At 42.5% G+C, this 23,192-nt stretch overlaps 1 protein-coding gene across 4 annotated transcripts in view; it reads right to left on the reverse strand.

The window, feature by feature from the left end:
• The window catches only part of LOC122562673 (PALM2-AKAP2 fusion protein), a 378,231-nt gene that overhangs the window by 316,003 nt on the left and 39,036 nt on the right, over positions 1-23,192 (reverse strand). For all 4 annotated transcript variants that reach the window (XM_087996166.1, XM_087996165.1, XM_087996186.1 and 1 more), the window contains exon 3: positions 19,479-19,609. In XM_087996166.1, coding sequence (XP_087852292.1) covers positions 19,479-19,609 — 131 coding nt within the window. The remainder of the gene's footprint in view (positions 1-19,478; positions 19,610-23,192) is intronic.

Raw genomic sequence — 23,192 nt, forward strand, 5'->3', positions numbered from 1 at the left:
GTTCAAATCCCGTTGTGGCAATTTGAGACATTAAACTAAATTAAGTAAATAAATCTGGAACAGAAACCCTGCATCAGTTATGGTGACCATGAAACTACTGATTTTTTTAAAATCTCATCCGGTTCACTGATGTCCTTGAGAGAAGGAAATCTGCTTCCTTATCCGGCCTGGTATGTATGTGGCTCCAGACCCACCGCAATGTGGTTGCTGCTTAACTCATGTCTTCTGTAATGGCCAAGTGAGTCACTCAACTGTATTGAAATTCCACGAAAAACTCAAAGGAGGATAAAACTCGATGGATTGAGCATCACCCATGTCCAATGAATAAATAATAAAATGAAAATGGCGAGGCGTACCTCTCAGTTTTTCAAAGCCGCTGTCACTTGGGCAACAGGCATGGATGCCAGCCTCATCAGTGATGTCCATATCCAGGGTTAGAATAACATATTGGCAGGAGTACACTGCATGAGGCCAGTAATTTTAGGAGCAATTATCCTTGCTTTTAAAAATACCGTTCCAAACTAATTAAATTAGAGATGTGATTGTTTAATAGATGTGCTCCTTGTAACCCAAACCAGCTACAGAAAAATAACCTCTTCAACTAATTACCCCTCTGGGGAAGGCTGCAGAGGTTTATAGTTAAAGAAGTTGTAACTATAAACACTGAAGTTGCTTTCCCAGTCACAATAGCCTAAATAAGATTTCTTTGATATATTGCACAAAGTTCATTGGAGTGGTTTTGACTTCTCCAAATAACAAACTGTGACTCAGGAAGCTGAACTGCACCACCAGTCCTCTTTTACAAGAAAGTTAAATGCTACATTTTTGGCTTCATTTCTTAAAAACACAAGAGAGTTTCAAATGTATTTTACAGTGGGGCAAAGCCAACATTTCATCATCAGAGTTAAAGTATTTCTCCCTTCGGTTCAGTTGTCAAGTCTCCTCAACTGGTGCTTTTTCCAGAGTCCGTAAATCTGTGCCCTCTGGTTACCAATCCTCTTGACACTGGAAATAGTTTCTCTTTATTTGTTTTGAAGTCTTTCATGTTCTTAAAACACCTCTGTTAAATATCTCCAGAGTTTTTGGAGAACAGCTCCTATATCTCAGTCTCTCTGCTATTATTTGAATGATATCCTGTGTCATGTGTCATGTCTCCAGGATCAGGCATTGCATGATGTGACCCAGAAATACCAATGATTGTCTGTATGGCAATTTCCTAACCGCTGTTTCTGGCTATTTTGGCCAAGGAGGGGGCAGTGTCCAACAGGGCTAACCACTGAGCAGAGTGGAACAGTCAGTTATTCTCTTTGAGGGGGTTGTTAATCAGGAGTAAATGAGTCTGAGTGGGATTTCCAGGCAATCTCAAGTTTCCCAAAGCAGCAGGAGGCAGTTTAATTCATGTACCTGACGGTAGTTGTTGGATGGAAGGGTGGATAGGGGATGATGTGTGAGGGTGCCTGATACTCCAGGCATGCTTGCACACTGTCTCTGGCTGCCAGTGAGCTGGTACAAAGAAAAGCTGCCCTCTAAATAAATTCAACATCACGCCCTATCCACCCTTCCCCACTACGCCTCCTCCTCCTCCCCCCCATCCCCGGCAACTATCACAGTGGTGGTCGAGCTGCATTTTCTTCCATTTACAAAAATCTGCTTCCTATTCAAATTTGTTTTTGATCAGATTGGCAAGAAGGTGTCTTCCATGTCAAAGCATCTTCTCTTTGTCACTTACCCGCTGTCGCTGGCCTTTGTGCCTTTCCAGCTGGGAAGGCCTTTGGGGTTTGCTCACCACTCTTGAGAGCTCACCCCATTGGTCAGGGAACCTGGCTTAATGCCAATTGTGGGGGCTTCAGTAGTCAAAATACCAAAGAGTGACACTGTCCCTACAACCACGATGCCAACTCCTAAAACAGTGGCACGGTGATCTAAATCTTACTTAGATTACTGCAACCATCCTGCCCTTGAATTAAAGTTTCAGCTCCTTGTTTCAAGCCATTAAAGGTTTGACATATTTTTAAAAAATATTTCCTCTATACTTGTTGTGTCTGGACTGTTTTCTGATTGCTGCAGTTGGATTGACTTCATACTGCAGACAGATGTGTACTCCCATTTGTTGCTCGTACAAAAATGAACTCCAATTATCCTCTGATTATCTTTGCTACCACTTATTATGTTGTCTATGGCCAGGGCAAAGCAGGTGGAACATGTCAGCTTTGCAGTTTGTGAAAGAATGATGGGTGCAAGCAATGGTGTATTTGATTTGTCTATTAACCAATTGAAACAGAGAAGACTAAACATGTTTGTGCTTGCTCTGCTGTGAACAGTGTAAAATATGAAGAAATGTTAGACTAATTGCTTGAAATTGTTGAGTCTGTTCTTCAGTGTATACAACCAGGGTGTCTGATGTCAATGTTGATTGACATCTTTATACCAAGATCCTATCTGACAATGAAATTAATAGTGGATCTATTTTCCAGTTCCCCTCACAGTGTTCTGCCAGACTTTCATTAGAGAGTTAGTGGGAATTTGGTTGCATACTAAATTTTGCATCAAGTGTAAAAGTTTAACGTAGACCTTAAAGACATATCATTGCTTTGAAATAAAAATTAAATTTCCACGCACTGGCCAAACCAATTCTTTTCTCTTGCATTTGTTTTGTTTTTTTTCTCTTAATAGACTCCTAACTGCAAATTAGGTTTACGTATATCTGTCAGTGTACAACGTGACTATTATTTAGGGAGATCAAGAGTACCTAGTAATAATCCATAATATTCCCAGGGTGTATAGAAAGAATCATAGTGCCTGTCATAGTGTTTGGGACATCTCCAAACACTGAAAGTGTACTTACTGCTGCTATGTTAGAAAGAAAGACCAATTTATGCACAGCAAGCTCCCACAAACAACAATATAATAGTAATTAGGTAATTTGTTTTAGTGGTGCTGATTCAGAGATGAAAATTGGCCGGGACACCAGAATAATACTTGTGCTCTTCTTCAAAATATGGAGTTTTTCATGTCCATCTGAAGAATTGACAGGGTCTCCACTTAATTCCTCATTCAGAAGTTAGTATCTCTGTTGCTGCTGCATGGCTTCTATACTGCACAGTGTATAATAATGTACATGCACAAGGCTTTGGAATGAGATTTGAACCCAAAGCGATTCTGTCTCAGAAGTGAGGACAGTATCCGCTGATGTCTAAGAGAAAAGGGAAAAAAGGACACTATTTATTCCACCTTTCTGCATTTGCCACTGGAGTTAAATGTCAGAAGGTAATTAATCTTCAAGCGTGATGAAAATAAAATGAAATTAACCAGACCTAATTGGAAAACTTCTCAAAGTGAGCTACTGGAAGGTAACTGGAATAGAATTTTTCTCCTATGAATTACATTGCTTTCTCCACCTACTCACCTCCCGATTTAGGATGGACTAAATTTTGCCAGTGGACCATATAAAGATTTGTACCCAATTTATTTCACTAGGGATTGGAATTAACTTAAGAAATCGAAGGAGTTTGAATGCAGTTGCAGCCGTCAGATATTGGGTTAATTCTGGTTGTTTGAAGCATAGAAGAAAGCTGATTAAACTTTCCAAGAAATGATTTGAGTTGAGAGAAAATTACAAATTGCAGGTAAAAATATTAAATTTATAAATCAAGACCTATTAAACCACTATCAGTTCAGTCATCCTCAAACTGTAGAAAACAGTTTTGGGAAGAAAAAGAATACTTTTACATGTAAAGAAAATTCCAAGTCAAATTTAGTGCACTGAATGTTGTATAATTTGGAGTTCAGAATAACAATGACTTATATTTGTAGAACACCTTTAATATAATGTAATGTCTCAAGGTGGTTCATAGACACATTAGAAAACAATGCATGACACTGAGCTACATAAGGAGATATTAGGTCAGGTGATCAACAGTTTGGTGAAAGAGGTAGGTTTTAAAGAGTGTCATCAAGGAAGAAAACAAAGTAGTGGGGCAGAGAGATGCAGGGAGGGAATTCCAGAGTTTCAGACCTATTTAAGTGGATAATATTCCCAATGATAGGGTGATTAAGGTTAAGGAGGTCAGGATTAGAGTTGTGCAGATAACACAGAGGTTTATGAGGCAAGAGGAGATTACAGAGATTGCAGAGGTGGTTGTCACAAGAGAATTTCAAAACAAGGATGAGAATTTTAACAAGAAAATGTTGTTTGACCTGGAGCCAGTGTAGGTCAGGCTTGACAGAGGAACACGACGATGCAAGTTAAACCTTGATCTTCAGGGCTTTGGATGACTTCAAGTTTACAGAGGGGAAGCTAGCAAATAATACATTGGACTTGTCAAGTGAGGAAGTAATGAAGGTGTGAATCAGGATTTCAATAGCAGAAGAATCAAGAGGGGGCGAGGTCAGGTGATGATAATGCGGAGGTTGTAATGGGCACTCTCTGTCATGGCTTGAATATGAACGTGGAGGTTCATCTCAGGGTTAAATGTAACACAAGGTCATGAGCAAATGGACAAAATCTGAGGTGATTGACAGCAAGAAGGATGGAGTTAGTAGCGACAGAGCTGATTACGGAATGCCTTAGCTTTGGCCAGGAATTCTAGACAGCGGAAGTGACTGGGGAATTGCTTCAATTCTTTGGAATTTTAAGTTTGAGTCAGGCATGTGTCTACTTGGAATCAATTGTGGAACATCTTTTTGCTGCAGAATTTAACCTGCTGAGAAAGTGTAATAGATTCCAAAAGGAGGTCTCAGGCCTGAAGGAATTGTAGTCAACTGGTTTATTGACTGATTAAGACAGGTTTATTCAACAACATCTGAGGACTCAGCAGAAAGCTTGCTGACATGCTTTCTGATCTGCAGACTAAATATGCTCCATTGTTTATTTCTGCTGTTCCATGCACTTAATGTCAGCACAGGGTGGGGGCTCAGGCTCCAAAAATGACACTCTGCTCTCATCACTCTTCCTGGCACCTTTTCGGTTTAGTCTGGAGAGCTGAGGAATCCAGTCCCTCGGGAAACATGCTTTTCCTCAGCAAAGGTTTGCAAAGTGAAGGCAACCAGCTGAGAATTTCTTCACTTTCAGATTCTGTCCTCCACTCTTGAAGATAATTTCAGAAACGGGCCGCTCAAGAACCAGTGATTCAGTAAATCTCCGATATCCCAGTGTCACTGTATCTGAGTCATAATTTGGAGATGCCGGTACTGGACTGGGCTGTACAAAGTTAAAAATCACACGACACCCAGTTATAGTCCAACAGGTTTAATTGGAAGCACTAGCTTTCAGAGCTTTGCTCCTTCATCAGGTGGTCGCAACCATTGAGCACAACTGAAGACCCCATTGTTTGAAATTAGGAATTCAGAATGAGCGTTTTAAGTGAAAGGGTTTTATACCTCAAAACTTGCAAATCTTATAGTATTCTGGAGCTATGGGTGGTGACTGTAAAGGCTCCAATAGTCTTTCCATCACACTGTTGCTAGGAATCTCTCCTTCTCCTTTTACCTGCCATTGGCCTGTATTGGATGAATTTGCAGGTTGACAAACCAACTGTTTCATCACATAATGGAAGTACCTTCCTTAGTTGTCAAGTCCTGCAGTGGAAATAAAACTCAGATTTTTTGATTCAAAAGTTGGGATGTTACCCGATCTCTCACAGGAATTCTGTGTTAAAACAATTACAGAAAGAGAAATGAAGAGTGGGAAAGTAAAATTTGATTAGAAAAAAAGAGAAAAAAAACTCGGTGAAATAAAATTTCCCTTTAATTCAAAATTTAAAATGTCACAACATAATTCAACTAATTAAAAGCATACAAGGGTTATCAATCTTTAGCTTGAACTTACTGTGGAAAATTTTGTTGGCAATTAATGTGCAAATGCCTCAATTCAATGGAGATTATGAAGAGAATTGAAGGCAAATTACTGTCCTCGTGAAACTAATGCCAATGCGTTTAACAGTGTTCACTGTTACGATGGTAAAAACAATAACTGCAGATGCTGGAAACCAGATTCTGGATTAGTGGTGCTGGAAGAGCACAGCAATTCAGGCAGCATTCGAGGAGCAGTAAAATCAACATTTCGGGCAAAAGCACTTCATCAGGAATAAAGGCAGTGAGCCTGAAGCGTGGAGAGATAAGCTAGAGGAGGGTTGGGGTGGGGAGAAAGTAGCATAGAGTACAATGGGTGAGTGGGGGAGGGGATGAAGGTGATAGGTCAGCAAGGAGGGTGGAGTGGATAGGTGGAAAAGAAGATAGGCAAGTAGGACAAGTCATGGGGACAGTGCTGAGCTGAAAGCTTGAACTAGGGTGAGGTGGGGGAAGGGGAAATGAGGAAACTGTTGAAGTCCACATTGATGCCCTGGGGTTGAAGTGTTCCGAGGTGGAAGATGAGGCGTTCTTCCTCCAGGCGTCTGGTGGTGAGGGAGCGGCGGTGAAGGAGGCCCAGGACCTCCCTGTCCTTGGCAGAGTGGGAGGGGGAGTTGAAATGTTGGGCCACAGGGCGGTGTGGTTGATTGGTGCGGGTGTCCCGGAGATGTTCCCTAAAGTGCTCTGCTAGGAGGCGTCCAGTCTCCCCAATGTATGGAGACTGCATCGGGAGCAACGGATACAATAAATGATATTGGTGGATGTGCAGGTAAAACTTTGATGGATGTGGAAGGCTCCTTTAGGGCCTTGGATGGAGGTGAGGGAGGAGGTGTGGGCGCAGGTTTTGCAATTCCTGCGGTGGCAGGGGAAGATGCCAGGATGGGAGGGTGGGTTGTAGGGGGGGTGTGGACCTGACCAGGTAGTCACAGAGGGAACGGTCTTTGCGGAAGGGAGAAAGGAGTGGGGAGGGAAATATATCCCTGGTGGTGGGGTCTTTTTGGAGGTGGCGGAAATGTCGGTGGATGATTTGGTTTATGTGAAGGTTGGTAGGGTGGAAGGTGAGCACCAGGGGCGTTCTGTCCTTGTTACGGTTGGAGGGGTGGGGTCTGAGGGCGGAGGTGCGGGATGTGGACAAGATGCGTTGGAGGGCATCTTTAACCACGTGGGAAGGGAAATTGCAGTCTCTAAAGAAGGAGGCCATCTGGTGTGTTCTGTGGTGGAACTGGTCCTCCTGGGAGCAGATACGGCGGAGGCGGAGGAATTGGGAATACGGGATGGCATTTTTGCAAGAGGTAGAAGGGAAAGAGGTGTAATCCAGATAGCTGTGGGAGTTGGTGGGTTTGTAAAAAATATCAGTGTCAAGTCGGTCATCACTGATGGAGATGGAGAGGTCCAGGAAGGGGAGGGAGGTGTCAGAGATGGTCCAGGTAAATTTAAGGTCAGGGTGGAATGTGTTGGTGAAGTTGATGAATTGCTCAACCTCCTCGCGGGAGCATGAGGTGGCGCCAATGCAGTCATCAATGTAGTGGAGGAAGAGGTGGGGAGTGGAGCCACTGTAATTACGGAAGATCAACTGCTCTACGTGCCAACAAAGAGTCAGGCATAGCTGGGGCCCATACGTGTGCCCATGGCTACCCCTTTGGCCTGGAGGAAGTGGGAGGATTCGAAGGAGAAATTGTTAAGGGTGAGGACCAGTTCGGCCAAACGAATGAGAGTGTCGGTGGAAGGGTACTGTTGGGGAGGTCAGGAGAGGAAATAACGGAGGGCTTGGAGGGATGGAAGTGTAGAGAGATTGGATATCCATGGTGAAGATGAGGCATTGGGGGCTGGGGAAACGGAAGTCTTGGAGGAGGTGGAGGGCGTGGGTGGTGTCTCGAATGTATGTGGGGAGTTCCTGTACTAGGGGGGATAGGACAGTGTCGAGGTAGGTAGAAATGAGTTCAGTCGGGCAGGAGCTGAGACAATGGGTCAGCCAGGGTGGTCAGGCTTGTGGATCTTGGGAAGGAGGTAGAACCGGGCAGTGCGGGGTTCCCGGACTATGAGGTTGGAAGCTGTGGGTGGGAGATCTCCTGAGGTGATGAGGTTCTGTATGGTCTGGGAGATGATGGTTTGGTGATGGGGGGTGGGGACATGGTCAAGGGGGCGGTAGGAAGAGGTGTCCTCGAGTTGGCGTTTGGCTTCAGCGGTGTAGAGGTCAGTGCGCCAGACTACCACTGTGCCCCCTTTCTCTGCTGGCTTGATGGTGAGGTCGGGATTGGAGTAGAGGGATTGGAGGGCTGTGCGTTGTGAGGGTGAGAGGTTGGATTGGGGTGGGGGGATAGACAGGTTGAGGCGGTTAATGTCCAGGCGGCAGTTGGAAATAAAGAGGTCGAGGGCAGGTAGTAGGCCAGCACGGGGTGTCCAGGTGGATGCACTGTGTTGGAGGTGGGTGAAGGGGTCCTCGGAAGGTGGGCAGGAGTCCTGATTGTGAAAGTAAGCTCGGAGGCGGAGGCAGCGGAAGAAGTGTTTGACATCACGGCGTGTATTAAATTCATTGTTGCGTGGACGGAGGGGGGGTGAAGGTGAGTCCTTTCCTGAGGACTGATCGTTCATCCTCAGTGAGGGGGAGGTCTGGAGGGATGGTGAAAACTCGGCAGGGCTGGGAGCTGGGACCTGGTGTGGGTATGGAGCTGGGAGTGGGGGCGGAACCGGTAACTGGAGTGGGTATGATAGTGGGGGAAATGGGGGTGGAGTCATGAGCAGGGGTGGTGTTCCCGCAGGGTTCTGGGGGGGCAGGGATGGTGACAGTGGGATCTGTGGGGGGCGTGTCAGCAGAATGCAGGTGAGTTGCGTTGGTGGGGGCAAAAGTGGTGGCAGACACGGCAGTAGGGGTGGCGGAAGTCACTGAGCGTGTGACATCAGTGATGATGTGAGGGGTGGAAGTGATGTCACGTGTGATGCATGAGGAATTGTGAGGGGCGGAAGTGGCTGTGGGAGTGGCCATGATGGGGGCAGAAGTGACATCATCAATCAGCGTGGGGGTGGCAGCTACACCAGCCGCATGGCTAATGGTGTCCGAGCAGTTCCAGAGGCCAGGGGAATCTTCTGGAACGTTTGAGGAGTGCTGGTTATGGAGGTGGATAGATAAAAGTTTGTTGTACTTACAGTTTTTGATGTTTGAGATGGAGTTGAAATACTGTTTGTTGAGAGTATGAATTCTCCTGAGGATGTAGTACAGAGTGGGTCCTTTGCAATTCTGAGAGAGTGTGGCTCTCAGCTGAGGCAGGGCTGACTGTAGAGAGGTTAGGTGCCGGCGCATTGCTGCAAGCGTGGACTGTTACGATGTGCAAATCATACAGCTCTTACTTGCCACAAGCTATTTTTAAAGAGGCAAGAGTCATATTCTATTTTAGGGAGGCGATGGCCTGGTGGTATTATCACTAAGCTAGTAATTGGGAGACTCAGGTAATATTCAGGTAAGTTCAAATCCTATCTTGGCAGATAGCTGAATTTGAATTGAATTAAAAAGTCTGAGATTAAAGGTCTAATGATGACCATGAAACAACTGTCAAGGAAAAGCTGATCTCATTTTCTAATATCCTTCAGGGAAGGAAACTGCCATCCGTACCTGGTCTAGCCTACATGTGACTCCAGACCCACAGCAATGCAGTTGACTCTCAACTACCTTCTTGGCAATAAATGTTAGCCAGCAATGCTCACATCTTGTAAATTGATTTTAAAAAGTTGCAAGTGTGCTGTTCTGTAAATTCGTACTGAACTTGCTCAGCTTCTTTTCATTTTTCATTCCTACTTTCAAGAAAGAAAGCAAGGTTCATTCACAGGAACCTTTCAAACTTCAGTGCAACAGGGCTGACGACCATCTGAAGGTTTTTCTCCCATGTTAGAACACAGGTTACAAATAATACAATAAAAATGCTTAAAACTATGAAATGATGGGGCAGGGTAGAAGAATGTAGATTGTTCCCAGTCTCACAAGGCTAAATATAAGGAAAATAAAACAGAACAAGTAAGCCTGCTTTACTCGGGGAGTTGTGACTCTGTAAAATTCACTTGCAGGATTAATGGTTTTGGAAACTCCATTCCAATACTCAAGGTTAAATTGGATCAGTGGCTGGAGGAAAAGGGATAATAGAATCTGCGTATTAGGTGGTTGATATAATTTGAATTCTCTGTTCATGTAGATAATAAAGGCCAACATTGAACTACTGGACCAAATAGCCTGTTTCTATCTTGTGACTTCATATATATTTATAAATATTCATGCATATTAACCAACTATGTCAATAAGACAAGGAAATAGAAATAAAAGATAAACAATCAAACATATTATGGTACTTTCTTTTTTTCATTCTTTGAAATCGTTATTTATAACTAGTTAAAGCCTTTGCATCATGAACGTGCTTTGGAACCGAATGGATGTCAGTCCCTTTGAAGTAGTAATTTTCAGCAGACAGTTGGCAAGCATTTCTACTGCAGAGTTTCTGGTTAAGAATAGAACAGAAACCATTCATGGAATTCCAATTAAACTGCATAAACAATTAATACATCACTCGAGCCTGCATTTGTGGAGCTGAGGTCTGCAACCTGCTTTACCAGGACTTTCCTTTTTTCAGTCCCAATTCCTTATCAATCTGCAACTCATTATGTTCCTAAAAATAGACTGTTTCAACTGAGCAAGGTATTGTTCTTAAATTGGAAATTAAATGATAGTACAATTAAACAAGCTTGATCAAAATATTTAATCAAACAACAAATGCATAGAGTAAAAATAGAACTGAAATGTTTTTGTTGAATTTAATTTCTCCACTTAGTTTATAATATTATTTTGATGTTAATTTTAGTGGTCACGGTATTTAGGTATTTACTTGGAAGGTTGTCACACTGACCAATTATTCATCACAGTGACTTGCTTCTTTTTAAACTATCCCTCTAACCACTCATGACACCGACTACTTTTCTTTTGTCATTCTTACTAATTATTCACAATACTGACTAGTTTTTAGTTTTATTCACAATACTGACAAGTGTTTTTCTAACCAACCTGCATATTTTTCACTATCCTATCTGGTATTTACCCTGTGTTAGCCAGTTTTTCACTACCCTGATGGGGTTTTCAAAACATAATTGGTTGCTAGTTAACGTACGAGCAGTGCAGTACTTAATTTACTCAGTCTTTCCTGTGCAATATTACGAAAATGTAGTGGGACAAAATCAGAGTACCCTGAGGAAGTCCATGCAGAGACTGGGAGAATGTGCAAACTCCCCACAGATAGTTACCCAAGGGTGGAATTGAACCTGGGTCCCTGGTGCTGTGAAGGACCACTGAGCCACCCTATTATGAAGGTCATTTCAGGATTTTGACCCAGCAAGAGTGAAGGGATGATAATCCAGTTGCAAGTCAGATGGTGTGTTGGAAGGGAGTTTGCTGCTGGTGGTGTTTCCAAGCATTTGCTGCCAATCTACGACCTTCTAGGCAGTAGAGGTTGTGAGGTTGGAAGATGCTGTCAAAGGAAGTGTTGCTGAAGCCTATCTTGCTGTGGGTACACACTGCAGCCACTGTGCATTTGTGGTGGAGAGGCTGGATATTTTAGGTGGTGAATGGGGTGCAAATCAAGTGGGCTGCTTTGTCCTGGATGGTTATAAACTTCTTGTGTGTGAGTTGGAACTGCACTCATTCAGGCAAGCAGAGAGTATTATATCACATACTTGATTTATTGTGGAAATTAAGGAGGTGAATTACTTATCACAGAATTTTTAACCTCTTACCTGTTGTCTCTTATTAGAGATGGTTATTGCCTGGCACTCATGGCATGCATGTTACTTGTTGGTTAGGGATAGGGATATGGGGAATGAATAGGAGTGGTACTAACCAAATTGCTCTTCAAAAAGAAAACTGGTGCAGACTTAGTTCCAAGTGGCTTCGTTTCATGCTGCACTATTCTATGACTCTATGATCAACTAGCAAGCAGTAGTAATATTAAACTTATACTGTTTCAGGGAGAAACTTGTGACGTGCGAGCTAAGTCCTTCCATATTGCTCCCTACACCAAAAACCCCCCACCATTTTCCAATAAAAATTTGTAAGCAAGTAACCTGTTTGGTGTTGGCAGCATTGTTGCCTCTAAGTCAGATGTTTGTGACTCCATTGATTTGAACCTAAAATCAAAGCTGACATTACAGTTCAGTACTGAAGGAGTGTTGCATTGTAGGAGGTGTCATTATTCTGGTAGATATAAAATATCTCAATATATAACTTCAAAAATAGTGATGGAATTCTTTCTGGTGCCCCAATCAATATTTATCATACAATACAATACATGACAATAGAGTAGCTGGGCATTATCACACTGTGGGAGCTTGCTATGTACAAATTACCTGTGTGTTGGTGTCATCACTAGACTATTAATTTAGCTAATGTTCTGGGGACCCAGGTTTGAATCCACTGTGGCAATTAGTGGAATTTGGATTCAATTAAAAACAGAACCTGAAATTAAGAATCTACTGATGACCATGAAACCACTGCTGATTGTTGGAAAATCCCATCGGTCTCACTAATGTCTTTCCGGGAAGGAAATCTGCCATTCTCATCTAGTCTGGCCTAACTGTGTCTCCAGACCCACAGCAGTGTGATTAACCCTCAACTGCTCTCTGAAATGGCTAAGCAAGCCATTCATTTCAAGGGCAGTTCGGGGCAGGCATGAAATGCTATCTCAGTCAGCAACGCCCAGGTCACACAAGTGAACAAAAAAGAATTACAGCATTTACTACAATGGTAAAGTGCTTCATTTGCTGCAATGTACTTTGGGATGTCCTGAAGCTATGACAGGCAGAATATAAAAAAAAGCCACTTTTGGTTCATAGTGAATTTTTTGCAGATATCACATAATGTTCATCCTCAAAGGTATGCACCATCTCCAGATGTTCTTGTCCCTAAGGGGCAGCCTCAGTTGATGAATACAGTACATCATGGAATTTTTTCCAGTGCCTTTGGTTGACATTACTATCATTCCTAAATGTGCTTCTGAAGAATGGCCTCTTTCAGCTGGTGTAACCCAGCGTTTCTGACCCCAGCTAATATACTGATCTTGTCTGATACTATGTGCCACTTCTCAAATCTCTATTGATACCAAAGAACACATCTAACTTTTCCATCTCAATGTTTTCTCCTTAAGGCATCACAACAGCACTCCCTCATCGGGAAGCTGACACAGGCAGAATGCACGATCAAAAGTCTGATAGTACAAATTGAATATGCTGTTGCTGCCATTTTAACAAAATTATTACTCCCTAATGGTTATCCAGTAATCCAAAATCCTCTATGAAATTGTAGCTCTAAATTAGGCGACAGTGTTGTGTTGTCTGATGCCATGCACCAGAAGGGGTTAATGTCCCACAACTATTCCATGGCACTGTTTACTGGAATCATACTATATTCAGTAAGTATTGTTGGCAATTCCTTTCATAGACTGATGATTACTGTTTCCTGTAATGGCTGGTAATGAAGTGCTGACAAGTGATTCCATAAACACCTCACACAATGTGGTAAGATGTTATTCATTGCAGCACATCTGATTGAGTCAGATATGGTTTAGGGCTGGAGAGATTCAGTCCATGACCTCTGGATGTCACCTGGGATTTGTCAAATCTAGTTCGATATATTCTTGGAGATTTTGTTGCATGGCCTCCCTCTATCAACTGACCTGCATTCACATCCCCTGCTGTATCCCCATAACCCAGAAAAGCTTTACATGTATCTTTCCAAGCCCCTTTCAACAATTACCACCAAATCTGCTTCAACCAGTCTTGTATTCTGGCGTGGTCTATCCACTATGTAAGTAACTCGCTTCATTTAAGTGAAAGTTATTTCAGTCCTAAATTAACATAACTGTGGATGCTGGAAATCTGAAATAAAAACAGAATTGCTGGAGAAACCCAGCAGGTCGGGAAGTGTCTGTGGAAGGAAACCAGAGTTAATATTTTGAGTGCAATGGACTATTTGAATCCTGTTAGTCTTTTTTCTGCATAACAATAATTCCAATGATGCAGGCCGAAAAGGAATGGTGTCAGGGCAAAAAAAATTATGAAATATTAAACTAGATTAGTTACAGTGTGGAAACAGGCCCTTCGGCCCATCAAGTCCACACCAACCTGCTGAAGCGCAACCCACCCAGACCCATTCACCCAACACTACGGTCAATTTTAGCTTGGCCAATTCACCTAACCTGCACATCTTTTGGACTACGGGAGGAAACTGGAGCACCCGGAGAAAACCCACGCAGACACGGGGGGAATGTGCAAACTCCACACAGCTAGTCACCTGAGGTAGGAATTGAACCCAGGTCTCTGGTGCTGTGAGTCAGCAGTGCTAACCACTGTGCCACCCACAATTAGCTTGATAGCTTTTTATGTAATGATAAAAGATGTTTGCACTTTTTGTTAAGGGTGGTGTACAAAATTAAGGACCATGAATGTAAGATAGTTACTAATAACTTCAAGAAGAAATTCACAAGAAACTTCTTTATTTGGAGAGTGTCAGGCTTGTAGAAACCATTACCAAACTGAGCTAATGCATTATGCATTTAAAGGAATGTTAGTTAGGTACAAGAAGCAGAAAAAGAATGGAAGGACATCTGATGATGGAGTGTAATAATGAGGAATGGGAAGTGGCATTGATGGAGCATAAACACTACGATAGGCCTGAATGACCTGTTACTGGGCTGTACACTTTACGTAATGCTCTCTCATTCTGTGAGATGCAATTCCATGTTACTGTGTCGAAACAAGGTTAAATTGATTGACTGACAGAACAAGATAAAGGACAATTATTCAATAACAATGCCTAGGTTCAGTTGAGCTAGCACTCTCATACATGTATGGTATTCCCGTCTGGAAAATGTAGCTGCTGTGCGGTAACAGCTTCAAGAACTGAACAGGCTTGTGTATGGCATGAAAGGATATGATTTTAGAAACCGAAGGTGGTGGTGTATTACATTAATATTTCCCATGCATGTAGTAGTCTAAAGTGATGGATGGTGATGGTATAGGCTCCAACCATAACATGGCTGACAAGGAATTTCTCCCAGTCTTATGGCCTGTCATTGGTGCATATTAGAAGTTATTTGAAGGTTGACACTCAAAACTTATTTGACCTCATAATGAATTCACTTTCCTTGGCATCAAATGCTGCAAATTCTGGCTTAGAGACAGGGACAACTATTCGCTACACCATAAGATTTCCTTGAAGTCCAGCTAGGGATGTTAATCTATTTCTTGGAACATAGTGGTTTCCTATGCTATTCTCCATGGAAATACCACCATGGAAAACAGCCTCAATCAGAAATAAGATCTGGAACACTGTAGCGTTGATTCTTTGACCACATTCCTCACAGGGAGCTTGATTTACCAAAGCATTGTAAAGCTTCTCTTGACTATCTTTTGAAATAAAAGGGAACATTTGTTGAAGTTACCCTGGGAGGTGTCAGCTGTGGCTCTGTGAGTAGCACTCCCACCTCTGCGTCAAAAGGTCATGGCTTCAATTCTCACTCTTGACACATAAAAAGATCACTTTAGGTTGCTGCTCCCTAAAGGCTCCCTGCCTTCTCAAGATGGAATAAAAGATCCCATAGCATGACTTGAAGAAGAATAGGGGCAATTGTTGGTGTCTTGGCCAACACTAATCCTCAACCAACATTTTAAAGTTGTTGATATGTCATTTGTCTACATTGCCCACAGTATCCAGGGATGAGCAGGCTAGGTGGATTAACCATGGGAAGCGAAGGGTTACGAGGATAGAGTGGGGGGATAGGTCTGGGTGGGATGCTGTTCATAGGGTTGGTGTGGACTTGATGGGCCTAATGCCTGTTTCCACACTGTAGAAATCCTGTGATTCATTTTATTGCTATCTGGAACTTGCTGAGTACACATTGGCTGCTGAAACGCTGGCTACTCATCAAAAGCACTTCATTGACCGTAAAGCCTTTTGGCACATCCTGAAATTGTGAAAGGTATGATATTGATATGTAACGTCATGATTGAGCAGATACAAGAATTTTGGAAGAGATGTTCTGAGTGGGCTACTTTTTTGATGCTATATGTTCTTTTGTTTAACTTTAAGTGAATTCTTTGACTATTTTTATATGCAGGTATTTAATGGAATAAATAACCCATTGAGCTAGTTCACCATATCACGGAATTGTTATGGTCGAGAAGGGGCTATTTGGCCCACTATATCTATACTAGCTGTCTGAGCACTTTAACCTACTGCCTTTTCCCAATAACAAACATCATAGAACCCCGACAGTGCAGAAACAGGCCAGTCGGCCCAACAGATCTGTGCCGACCCATCTGAAGGACATCCCACCCAGACCCGTACCCTACTTTTACCATGGCTAATCCACCTAATCTGCAAAGCATTGCACTGTGGGAGGAAACTGGAGCATCTAGAGAAAATCCACGCAGACACGGGGAGAACGTGCAAACTCCACACAGACAGTCACCCAAGGCTGGAATCGAATCCGGGTCCCTGGCACTGTGAGGTAGCAGTTTTAACCACTGAGCCACCATGTTGCCCTAATCCTGAATATTATTTCTATTTAAACAATCATCTCATGCCCTCTTGAATGCCTCCACTGAATTTGCCTCCACCAGGCTTTGAAGCCAATTATTCCATCCAAATCTACTTGATGTCTGATAATATTTTGTCTCATCTCACATTTTTTTTGTTTGCAAATTACTTTATATTTGTGCCCTCTGGTTGTGCATTCTTTACTGAAAGGGAATAGTTTCTTCCAAAACAGTTTATGCAAGAAAGGATCAGAATACCTTGACTCTACACTGCTGCTACGAGAAGGATCTATTAATCTTAACACTGGTCCTTCTAATCCAAATAAATCAAAACACCTAGCTAATTTATTTGAACTAATTATCGGTATCCAAATCTGTATTTAACAGGACTCTTAATGGACGAGAACCTTTTCATTTCTTCTGACTTATATAAACACATCCTCTGGACAGTCAGTTCTGTCCTGCCTCACTTAATATCCTGTAAAGCTGACATACATTCCAACTCTCATGGATTTTATAAATCCATTAATGGACTCCAGCTGTAGGCTCTCCCCATTTCATTATTAATTGTATCTTTGTGGTTAGAATATCATTATATATCAGTGGGTGATTCGTGTGATGGACTCTCACAAGACAGGCTCTGATCATATGTCTGCATAATGATGTGAAAGTGTATTAAAGGTGTGCACAATAAAAAAAGAGCCATTTGGCCCATTGCACCTTTGCCAGCCCTTTAGAAGTTCCCTTCTACCTTGCCTTTTCCACTAAAGCTCTGCATTTTTTCCTCTCCATCTATTTATCCAACTTGTTCTTTGAAAGTTGCTTTTTAACCACTTCCATGACCTGATGAGGCAGTGAATTCCAGGTCAGAACATGTTACATCACAAAAAAACATTCCCATTGTTCTCCTTTGTCTTATTGCAATTTCTATCAATCTGCATCCTCTGGTTACTAGCCATTCCACATTCATTTACTCAATGGAAACTTAAGGTGTTGTCTTTTCAGAAGTTAATTACCTTTCAGACCAGAATTTAGATATTTCTCTGGTTACCAATCGAAGCTCACCAAAGTAGCTCACTTTATCCACAATCATTTTGCTTCCAACTGTAGAACAAAAAGTTAACACTTGGCTATAGGAAAGGGCTTATGCCTGAAGAAGGGCTTATGCCCGAAACGTCGATTCTCCTGCTCCTTGGATGCTGAGTGACCTGCTGCGCTTTTCCAGCAACACATTTTTCAGCTCTGATCTCCAGCATCTGCAGTCCTCACTTTCTCCTATTGGAAAGCTAAGTCAGTCATGAATAATAGATCACATGACGATGGTGAGTCTCTGAAGAGAGAGAAGCAAAAGTCTGGACCTTGTGCTAACTGTAATTGTACATAGTTAGCAAAATGTGAATAAACGTTGCTTTGAAAATACCATAGCTTCCTGTGAGCTCTCTATAATATTCTACCTCACCTGACCTCCTCCAAGGCAAATCACAACGGAACAACCAGGTACCAGTTGGGACTCATTCAACATCTCAAAGTGCCAATTCATTCACTGTGTGGTTGGGCATATGTTTCCTCCACCTTATAGTAGCATAGGGCAGAGACAGGGAAAAAAATGTTTCCTTTTCGTTAGGGCTTTTCATCAGTTTAAGTCAACACCCATCCAACTCAGTTGTCGTGACCCTGTGTTGTGCAGATGGATGTGAACTACAGTCAGATTTTTGGTTTCCTGTCTTTGTTGCTAGCTTCTGTGTCTCTGTCTATTTTCAGAATCTTTGGACTTAAACCATTATTTCAAAGTGATGATTTGGAGACGCCGGTGTTGGACTGGGGTGTACAAAGTTAAAAATCACAAAACACTTCTCCACAATCACCTGATAAAGGAGCAGTACTCTGAAAGCCAGTGTTTTCACTAATAGTGCATGATGGAGCTTCTCCATTAACTGTACAGCTGTCATTAACAGAAGGCACCTGCTGATTGAGATATGAATTTAAGAAATGTATTTAAAGTAATGTTTGTTGAGATTTTGGTCACTTTCCAAACAGAAGTAATGTGGTATTCCAATTCAAGACATAAACCACATTTTGGTGATAAACAGTGCTTTGGAGTTGTTAAATGTGACACATTTAAGCCTTAGGGTTCTGATATTCAAACTATTCAGGGTTTATACCATTGAAAATATTTAATTCAATCAATTACTTCTCCTTTACTGCTGGCAGTTAGCTTAGGCCTACATTCATTGCCTCTACTTTGCTGATTAAGCTGACTGCTTCTCAAGGTTGTCACCACACACACTCAACAGCCCTCAGTGCCTCTTCTTTCCAGGTTGACCTGGTCCACAATTATTGGCATATGATTCCATCGGATGAGGCAGGAGAACATGGTCTTTATCGACGACTCATGAGTGTGTAAGTGCACTAAACGCCATTAGACGTATTGGCAGTGGAAAAAACACAGGCTACTGTCACCTTCTGTCAGACAATAGATTCCAAGTTGTTATCTTTAGAGTATTGCACTTTGCTACATAACCTTGGCAACTTTTGAAAACAAGACAGTTTTACCCTTTCTAGCACCAGGACAGTTTTACCCTTTCTTTTTACCAACATGGTATGGGCTGGGTATCAAATCAGGAACCTTCCTTTTGTCCTTGTCCCAACCGTCATGTTGCTCAAAATCTTGCTCATTTCTAGCTTTCCCAGTTCTGATGAAAGGTCATCAACCTGCAAATTTAGCACTATTCCCCACCCAGCAGATGCCACCTAAATTGGCTAAGTATTTCCAGCATTTTCTGTTCTTATTTCAGTAATTTCCAGCAACTGAGCTATCCTATTTGCCGATCAGAGATCTTCCTTATGTTTTTGGATCAGTTCAATGCTTGGGAGGGTTCCTTTTCAGTGAATCCACAAGCATGCAGGTGGTGAACCGGTCAGCCATTATTTCCGCCACATTTCTACATCTCTCATGTAAATGCACCCCTTTTCTTAAGCCAATCAGAATTGAGATTCTGATTTGTTGTTTCTGACAGGAAGTGGATCATTAACTGATAATGGTTTTTATTTGTTCACACCCATCTAACCTGCTAATGGCTTCCTCCAGTTTTTTTGCCTTGCTCTCATCCAATTGGAGTTGCTTACTTCTGGCGTCTTCCTCTTCAGCTGACACAGCAGGGATCCCTTGCAGCAGCCATCTCTCTCGCGTGGCTTTGGACTGATTGGAAGGGAAGAAAAATCCAATGAAAACTTTACTCTGTTAAATAGACAATTCAAAACCCAGTACCATTGATCTCCAATTCCCATCTCTCCATCACTGGCATTTGTGCCAACAGCTCTAAACTGTGGAATTCCCTCCTTTAATAGTGGCACGGTGGCTCAGTGGTTAGCACAGCTACCTCACGGTCCCAGGTTCGATTCCAGCCTCTGGTTGACTGTCTGTGTGGAGTTTATACATTCTCCCCGTGTTTGCTCCGGTTTCCTCCCACAGTCCAAAGATGTGCAGGTCAGCTGAGTTGGCCATGCTAAATTGCCCATAGGTTAGGTGCGTTAGTCAGAGAGAAATAGATCTGAGTGGGTTACTCTTCGGATGGTTGGTGTGGACTTATTGGGCTGAAGGGCCTGTTTCCACACTGTAGCGAATCTAATCTAAAACTTCACCATCACTCTAACCCCTCTCCTCATCGAACATGCTCTTATGTCTTTGACTGCACTTTTGGTCTCCTATCCTAATACCTCCTCATTATGTTCAGCGTTAAATTTTGTCTGGTGACTTCCTTGTGAAACTTGTGATATTCTAATGCAATAACAGAGGGTTTGTGCAAATGAACATTGGTGTAATTCTGTAAAATTTCAATCATTCAGGGACTTGAAGTTGTTGATCTGAGCTTGGTTTCAGCTGTTTGAATGGGACGTGGAATCTATCTGAATGGTTCTGCGGATTTATCCACTGCTGAGCCACTGATACAGTAACAAGCAATATTTCCATATCTGGGAGTTTCTGCGCAGAAGTGGGTAAAATAAAAACATCAATTACAAAGCCACTCTGCAGGGTAGATGCTTTCGCAGGCCACACATCTGCAAACATTTTTAGTTAATCTCACCTGTCTCATTTTAGAGTTATAGAGCTGTACATCATGGAAACAGACCCTTCAGTCCAACTTGTCCATGCCAACCAGATATCCTAATTAATCCAGTTCCTTTAGTTTTCCTACAGTGAATAAAAGTTCTCCGCCAAATGCCATTGATAGTGCAAACATTACCCTCCGCTCATTGCAGAAGTTACTTGAATATTACTGAAAGTAATCGTTGAAACTTTTCAATCATCAGGAAAATTTGCAAGAAATACAAAGGGGAATCACATGTAGTGTTTTTCGGTTGGTAAGTGGACTCTAATTGATAGAGGCATTGCCACGGAGAGTGCACCCATTAATGCCGATTAACAGTGTAGCTTTGTATTGACAATTAGATTGTTTAATATTTGTTGCTCAGGTCAAAATGTTTTCAGGAATAACCAAACAACAACTCACATTCATGCAGCACCTTTACTTTATTGAAATGTTCTAAAAGATGAAAATAGAGGACAAGGTTTTGTGTTCAGGGTTAGGATTCCAATACCTGGATCAATAGAGGATCCTTATCTCATGCTGTGCCAGGCGCAGACACATGGCTTCCATTTTGCTTACCTTAGAGGCTAGAGGGCACTCTCACCACCCAATTAAGGAAGGCAGGGGAACTTTCAGGGTTGGAGGGCCAATAGGAAGACGTTGAACAGAGAAGAGGCTGTACCCTGCTGTTTGAAGTAGGAGGAAATGTGTATGAGAGAGAGAGGGGTGATTCATTCTGAGATAGCCTTACAAGACTTGCGTTTCTGTATTCGAAAATGAGCACAGCTTTGAGGTCACAATTGTAGAGCTGTGGCCAAGTGTGTGATCGGGGGCAGGGGCCGAGGGGGAGAAATTCTTCCTCACCTCAGTTCTACAGGGTAATCCCTTCACTCTGAGGCTGTGCCCTTGGGTCTTAGTCTCTCCTACTGTTGGAAACATCTCCTTTACTCCACTCTATGCAGGCCTCTCAGTATTCTGTAAGTTTGAATCAGATCTCCCTCATCCTTCTAAACTCCATCGAGTATCGATCCAGAACCTTCAACCTCTCCTCATACAACAAGCCCTTCATCTGTGGAATCGTTCTTGAGAATGTCCTCCAGGCCCCCTCCAACGCCAGCCCATCATTCCTGAGATAAGGGGCCGAAAACTACTCACAATATTCCAAATGTTGTCTGAACACTGCCTTATACAGCCTCAACAGTACATCCTTGGTCTTGTATTCTAGCCCTTTTGATATGAATGCTAACATTGCATTTGACTTCCTAACTGCCAACTGAACCTGCATGTTAATCATAAGAAAATACTGAACTAGAACACCCAAGTCCCTTTGTACTTCAGATTTCCAAAGCCTTTCCGCATTTAGAAAGTAGTCTTTACCTCTACTCTTCCTCCCAAAGTTCATTACCCTCACACTTATCCACATTGTTTTGCATTTGCCCCTTCTTTGTCCCACTCTCCTAGCCTGCCCAAATCCTTCTGTGGTCTCCCTGATTACTCAACATTACATTTGAAATAATGATTAAGAATTTATAAATGTATTTCAGTTTCTATGCCTGTATAATCACTAACTTCAGCTGATGTCAACTGACTTCAGCATCAAGGGTCCTGAACAGCTGCTGCCTGCACATGTCAATGAATGTTTTGGGGTAGCACAGTGGTTCAATGGTTAGCACTGCTGCCTCACAGAGCCAGGGACCCAGGTTTGATTCCAGCCTCGGGCAACTGTCTGTGTGGAGTTTGCACATTCTCCCACTGTATGCGTGGGTTTGCTCCAAGTGCTCCAGTTTCCTCGCACAGACCAAAGATGTGCAGTTTAGGTGAATTGGCCATGCTAAATTGCCCATAGTGTTCAGGGAGGTGTAGGTTAGGTGCATTAGTCAGGGGGAATTGTAGGGGAATAGGTCTGGGTGGGATACTCTTCGGAGGATCGGTGTGGACTTGCTGGGCCAAAAGACCTGTTTTCACATTGTGGGAATTCTAATTCTAACCCTAACATTTTTTACAAATTTGCACTTTGTAAGAGGATGATTCAGTATATGAACACACAGTGCTTCAGAGCTAATGGTTACAGATGTGGATTGGAATGGAAGGTGAAGCCCATCCACGTGATTTGCCTGACACAGCAGTGGTAAGTAGTGGAAATTGTATTGAAGGAAACACTTTGTTGACAGCTGGCGTGTGTAAAAAAAAACTCTCCACCACCTGAATTTAGCAAATTTCATGAGGAATTTCTCAGTTAAGACTTGACATCACTGAGGTTGACAGCAACAGCTTTCACTGGCTCCTGTGATCTGTTCTGACTTGATCAGGCCTTTCACTAGACCAAAACTCCTTTTATAGTGGAATGGACCTTTTTGACAGTTGATGGACCATTGATTAAAAATCACTGCCACAACCCACAGTTGGCATGCAAACGCTTTCCAGTTAACAGATTTATTACCATGTTTGTTGGACTTGAATTAAATCCATATTTTGCAGTAGTGCTCATTTTTTGTAACATATTTGTTTGGCAGTCATGTTCTTCCCCTGTGGCCTATGAAGTATAACTTCTTTTAAAAAATGCCATGTGGAACCAGTTAAGAATGAAGAACAGGAGAAACAGGAGCAGGAGGTCACATGGGCCTCAGGCCTTCACTGCTGTTCAGTGAGATTATGGCTGATTTGGAATCATGATGTACTAAACTAGATCATCTT

The sequence above is a fragment of the Chiloscyllium plagiosum genome, unplaced genomic scaffold, assembly GCF_037043375.1.
Source record: "Chiloscyllium plagiosum isolate Xiang-an unplaced genomic scaffold, Cpla_swu_hap1 HiC_scaffold_2, whole genome shotgun sequence".
In the NCBI taxonomy this organism is placed as follows: domain Eukaryota; kingdom Metazoa; phylum Chordata; class Chondrichthyes; order Orectolobiformes; family Hemiscylliidae; genus Chiloscyllium; species Chiloscyllium plagiosum.